This window comes from Heliangelus exortis, chromosome 8 (genome assembly GCF_036169615.1).
Source record: "Heliangelus exortis chromosome 8, bHelExo1.hap1, whole genome shotgun sequence".
Classification (NCBI taxonomy): domain Eukaryota; kingdom Metazoa; phylum Chordata; class Aves; order Apodiformes; family Trochilidae; genus Heliangelus; species Heliangelus exortis.
The window spans coordinates 30,498,440-30,504,439 of record NC_092429.1 but is presented as its reverse complement, the minus strand read 5'-3'; the positions used below and the strand labels follow the sequence as shown (position 1 = coordinate 30,504,439).

Genomic DNA, 6,000 nt, shown 5'->3' with positions numbered 1-6,000 from the left:
ACTACACATACACCAAGCTGCACACCTTATGCCACCCCACCAGAGCACCCCTGAGCTTCATTCTCTCCCTTCTGGCCCAGCCTGGGCCATGCAGGAACTTCAGTGGGGCTGTTCCATGGCAAAATCCTCCTCATTTTGGGCAGGTCTATTTGCCATAAATGAGCCCCCTCCTCCCCCCAAAACTGGAAAGAGGCAGCATCACCAGGAATGGGAAAGATCCTGATTTCCTTGGGATGCTCACATGGGAGAAACCTCCTTTGGGTTGCATCCTCTCTGCTTTTCACAGAGAGGAGGACACTGGGTCCTAAACTGCTCTGCATAGCCCAGAAGGAGGAGAGCAGGGAAGGAGAGCAATGGAGAGTGGTGAAAAAGTCCCACTGCAGTGCTCTGGGAAGTGGGGAAGAGTCTGCAACAGCTTTCAGGTGGGATATACCCTGCCAAGACATCACCTGTCCTCCGAGGGGACTTCCCATAGGGATGTCCTGGTGTCCTCCCAGGATCCAGGTGAACCCATCTGACTGGTGAGGAGATCCCCATCTTGCTCTGTGAAGCTGCAAATGCCCCAGGGGAAGGTCTGGAAAGAAGTGTGGCTCCCTCCAGGGTGACCTCTTTGGGGTTTTTCAGAGGCAGACATGAGCTGGGCATTTCCAGTGGTGCTGGAAGAGCCCTGAGGAGGCTGAGAGAGGCTGGAATTTCCATGCAGGGCTCCAGGAACCTGGATGCAGCACAAACATCCCAAACATTTTCAATGGATTTTTATTTTGTTTAATAAAAAACACCAACCAAGCTTGCATGTATATCTTATATATATAAATATATACAGTATATATAAAACAAATGCATCTGGACAACACCTTTCCCTGTGGTGCAAACTGTAAGGCATAGAAAGGAGTGTCCTAACAGTCCTATTCTTGGCACTACAGAGTGATTCCCCCCCTGCTCCCCCCTCTCCCCTCTCATACAGCCACGTTGGCTTTTCTCTTGTCTTTGGGTTTTTGAGGCAGCAGTGCTGGGAATACTCAGAGAAAGCAACAAAGTGCTGGGAAACCTGAGGAGAGGCTCCTCAGCTCTCAGGCTGGAGCAGGCAAACCTGGGCAGGGCAGGCTGAGCCCATCCCCTTGCACTAATGGGCTTCTTGCAGGCTAATTAATGGTGATGGTGCTGCCTCTGGGGCACAAGGGGCTGGAGGGATGAAGGGACAGGTGGATACAGTGGGAAGCAGTGATGGAAAAGCTTCCCCAAGGTGAGCAGGGGCAAGGGGGGAGAGGAGGAAGCTTTGCATCTCAGCATGATGGGGGTGGGACATGTCCAGGGGCTGAGATGGGCAGAGGTTTCTTATTTTGCAGTCCCCCACAAAAATAGAAACCAACAAGGGTGAGACTGTCCTTTACTGAAGAAGCTCATAGCATATTGAGCAGAAGCAATAAACCTGACAATAACAAGAAAAAAAAAATTATGGTGGCATCATCCCAAAAGGAAGAAGGAACCTTGTCACTCATGAGCGGTTCAGTTTGCTCCCAGTTTGGTCCCCATGCTCAGTTCTGGATTAGGGTTGGCTTTTTTTTCTTCTTTTTCTCTTTTCTTTCTTTTTTTTTTTTTTTTCTCCTTCTTTCTTCTTCTTTTTTTGTTTGTTTTTTTTTTTTTTTTTCCTCTCAGCACAAAGAAGCTGCAAAGCAGGACGGGTGCTGCTGTAATTTTATCTTCTGCAAGGCAGCTGCCTCCAGTCGTTAATTGACTGTGGGCACTTGATTCCTCTGTAAACTATATTCCTTTGCCTTCAGTCTCAGGTTGGCAATACTGTTGGCCATATTCATGCCCTGGGCTGGGCTGGCATTGGTACACGTGGCAGAGTAGGTGGCCATGGCACTGTGGGATGGAAAGAGACAAGAAATGACATCAGACATGGTCTCCCCATGGGCAGGTGCACACCCACTGCAAGGTTAAACCCTAAAGTTTTCATTCCTGCAGGATTTATTGCTTCTGTGAGTGGGGAATCACCAGGACTTTTTATTTCAAAGCCATAGAAATCTCTCAGCTGCCCTTCACTTCCCCAGGGTTACCCAGTGCTAACACGGGCTGAAGTAAATAGGAAAATTTCCACTTCCTATTTTCTAACCCAAAAGGTTTCCAGCGAGGTCAGGGTGCTCAGCCTGCCACTTGGACCATTGTCTTTAAAAGCATCCTCAGCAGAGGCAATGTCTTTTTGATGAGAGCAAGTGCTGGTTTTACTGCTTGTGAAATCACAGCATTTCTGCAACATGAGCTACAGGAAAGAAACACTCTGGGAAAAACCCCTTTCAGGAATTGTGCTGCTTTTTGGTTTCAGCCTTCTGGAATGAAAAATTCCACATTTTTTCCTTTGAAACTTCAGCTGATCAGCCTTAAAGGCTGAGGGAAAAAAAAAGGCACAAACCATTTTCTTCTCCCTCCCTTTATTCATGAAAAACATTACTTTTGGCAGTGGGAACTGTACAAAGATCTCTGAGTCTTTTCTTATCCTACCAAATATTTGCAAATCTGCTTTCCAGACCAGTGGAAAACTTAACCCATGTTTCCCAGGTTCTGTGTAAAGCATCCCCCTTCCCCATCCCCAAACCCAGCAAACTGACCTGTGTGTTGCATAGGATGTCAGGGAGTGATAGGACATGGGGGCATGGATACAAACTCGAGGAGGGGAGGTTTAGGTTGGCTGTTAGGAAGGAGTTCTTCCCCATAAGGGTGGTGAGAGCCTGGCACAGGTTGCCCAGAGAGGTGGTGGAAGCCCCATCCATCCCTAAAAGTTTTTAAGGCCAGGCTGGATGGGGCTCTGAGCAACCTGAGCTGGTGGGAGGTGTCCCTGCCCATGGCAGAGGGGGTGGAATTGGATGACCTTAAAGGTCCCTTCCAACCCTGACAATTCTGTGATTTCCTAGACATGGGGCTGCAGATAAAAAAGAGCTGAAAACCACCAAGTGAACCAGAGATGCCTGCATACCACAGCCAGCCAGGTCAGGAGGAAACCACAAATACCCTCCTGGAGGCAAGTCCAGGTCTGATGCTGACCTTCTCCATCTGCCTGCCTGGGTGGCTCATGTCCAAGGCTCTGGGAATATTCTCCTCCTTCCACAGGCAAAGCAAGAAGACAGCTGCTTTGTTGTGGTGTTTGTTTGTTTGTTTTTAATTCCAGCACTGACCTCCAGGACTGATCCATACTGATCCTCCCAGGGATCAGCACTGGGCCCAGTCCTATTCAGCATCTTTCTGGCTGAGGGGGTTGAGTCTGTCCTCAGTAAATTCATGGGTGACACCAAACTGGGGGGGGAGTGTTGAGCTGCTGGAGGGTAGGAAGATGCTGCAGAGGGATCTGGCCAGGCTGGGTCAAGGGGCTGAGGCCAAGGGGCTGAAGTTCAACAAGCCCAAGGGCAGGGGGTGTTTAGAGGAGGCTCAGGGGGACCTCATCACCCCCAAACCTGCAGGGAGGCTGCAGTCAGGGGGGGTCTGGGCTCTTCTCCCAGGCAACGGGGGACAGGAGGAGAGGACATGGCCTGGAGCTGCCCCAGGGGAGGTTTAGGTTGGGTCTCAGGGGATCAGGCACAGGGATGGAGTGCCCAGGGAAGTGCTGGAGTCTCCATCCCTGGAGGGGTTTAAGGAGAGGCTGGATGTGGCACTGAGTGCCATGGGCTGGGTGAGGTGGTGGGGTCAGGTCAGGGGCTGGAGCTGATGATCTCAGGGGTCTTTTCCAGCCCCAATGATTGATTCTGTGACTGGAAGAGCCCTTGCACTGAGGCAAACAGAGCCAGGCTGTGGGGTGCACACTCATCTGCAGTCTCCCTGCTGCTCCTTCCCTCTGCCCCTCTCCTGCCTCTTCTCAGCTCTCTGCTTCCACAAAACACAGAGGAACATCATATTTCCAAAGCCTAAAAACCTTCTTTCAAATCTGACCTGCAATGGCTCATGAAGCCAGAGGTTGTAGGAGTGGGAAGTGCAGGCTGACAGTGTGACTGCTGCTCTTGTTTTCTTAGGAACCTGTGCTAAAAAATGTCTAAGCAAAACATTTCAACTTCAAAAAAATACTAGTATCTACTTGGCTATCTATGTGACATAGAGCTGCAAATAGCTTGGGCTGACCTGGGGCTGAATGTATTTGGAGAATAAACACACTGAATGAAACCTTTCCACAGATCTAAGAGCAAAAGCAGCATTGGCCAGGCTGCTCTCAGCCTCCTCCCAGCCCTGTCCTCCAGGGTCCATGGATCTTGCTCACCAGTTCAGAGTTAAGGGGAGGACTGGGAGCAAGAGCCATGAAGTGAGTTCCTAATTCCTTCATCTCAACCAGTGGCTGCCATGGCACAGCCACACAACTCCCTCTTCTGGACACTGAGTGGTGGTTGAGCCCTGCCATCAACTCCACCAATTCCCATGGAAACGTTTCTTCCTTGCTTTAAGCTGGATGAACCAAGGGAAGCAAGTGCCACCTCTCTGTTTCCATGTATTTCTGTCTGATCCTCTGCTGAAACTTCCTGAATTGCAGAGAGTGACCACTAAAAAAAAAAAAAGCAGCTCCATCACCCAGGGAGCTGGCTGCCAGAAAGCCACAAGGATGCTGATCCAAGGCCACCTTCAGAGCACGGCAGGGAGATGGGGATGAGCAAGGCCAAGCAGTGGGGTGGCCAAACTGACAAATCCTCCAGTTGTCCCATGCAAATATAAACAACCCCCACGAGAACCACACAGGCTGCTCAGCCCCCGAGGAGTTGCTCACTGACCTGTAAGGTGAGGCAGTACCCCAGGAGAGATAGTCAGTGGGTCTTGGAGCTGGGCGAGGTACTATGGGCTGCTCCACAGCAGTGACATCCCCTGAGTAGGATTTGAGCAGAGAGGCATTCTTGCTGGCCAGCATTGCCCTCTCGTTCCGGCGAAACTTGGCTCTCCGGTTCTGGAACCACACCTGGGGTGGGAAGCACAGAGATCCCCCAAGCATCACAACCAGCTCTGCTGCAAGGCTCACCCTTTCACCACACCACCTCTGCTCTCCTGGCCCAGCCAGGGCTCTATAAAAGCAGAAAACTGGAAATTCTAAAGGCAAGACAATCCTTATGTCTGCCCCAGTAAAGCCCTCCTGCAAGGAGCTGGCCCAGTGAGGTCCCTGCAGGATTATTATGTCTGTCCTCTGCTGGAGGCTGCAAAGCCTGGGAGTGCTGTGCAACACTTCATCTGCTGTGGTCTGCTTTGATCTTCAGAAGCTGCAGCCTTGCAAGCTTAGAGCTGGGCAGCTCAAGACAATGTGAGCAGCCTGAGCACAATACATCAAGGGTCTTGGCCTTGCACCAACCATCTGAACACATCTGAGCGAGCAGATGGGAAGGATGGAGGCAGCTCAGGCCTGGCAGACCTCCCCAAGGTGCCACCCAGACCTGAAGGGGCTGCAGGGGATGGGCAGATGACCCCTGACTGGGGTGAGCCTGGGAGCATTACCTGGACTCTGGCCTCAGTGAGGTTGACTCTGCGTGCAAGGTCTTCCCGTACAAAGGCATCAGGGTAGTGTGTCCTCTCAAAGACCCTCTCTAGTGCCTGCAGCTGGCTGCTGTTGAAGGTAGTCCTGTTCCTTCTTTGCTTTCTCTTCTTCTTCTCTTCTGAGTTCAGCTGATCATCTAGGAGAGACAATCAGGGGTGTGACAGGGTTAGAAAGATAAGAGCATCCAGCATGTGCTGGGTGTGAATAACCTCCAGGGTTTTAAGATGGAGAGGGCTCAGAATCATCAGATCAGCATGGTTGGAAAGGACCTGAAAGATGAGCAAGTTCAACCATCATAACCACTAAACCATCTCCTGAAGTGCCACATCTGCTCTGAGAGTCCACGGGCTCTATACAATTGCCCAAAATCCCCTTTTGCCACGTGGAAGCACGAAATGTCCCCTTCTCCTCCCCATCTCCCAGAGGGAGAAGCTGATGAGGAAATTAAAGCCTCCAGTGGTTGCCCTCACCACCTCTCTTCCTTTCTTTTCCCAGCCCATCTGGCA

General features: G+C 51.0%; 1 protein-coding gene across 1 annotated transcript in view; it reads right to left on the bottom strand.

Moving 5' to 3' along the window:
* Positions 1-738: 738 nt before the first annotated feature.
* PRRX1 (paired related homeobox 1) overlaps positions 739-6,000 on the bottom strand; it is a 34,861-nt gene continuing 29,599 nt past the window's right edge. The window contains exons 2-4 of the mRNA XM_071751442.1: positions 5,455-5,630; positions 4,746-4,927; positions 739-1,866 (exon numbers count right to left, since the gene is read on the bottom strand). Of these exons, the coding sequence (XP_071607543.1) occupies positions 1,728-1,866; positions 4,746-4,927; positions 5,455-5,630 (497 nt within the window). The 3' untranslated portion in view covers positions 739-1,727. The remainder of the gene's footprint in view (positions 1,867-4,745; positions 4,928-5,454; positions 5,631-6,000) is intronic.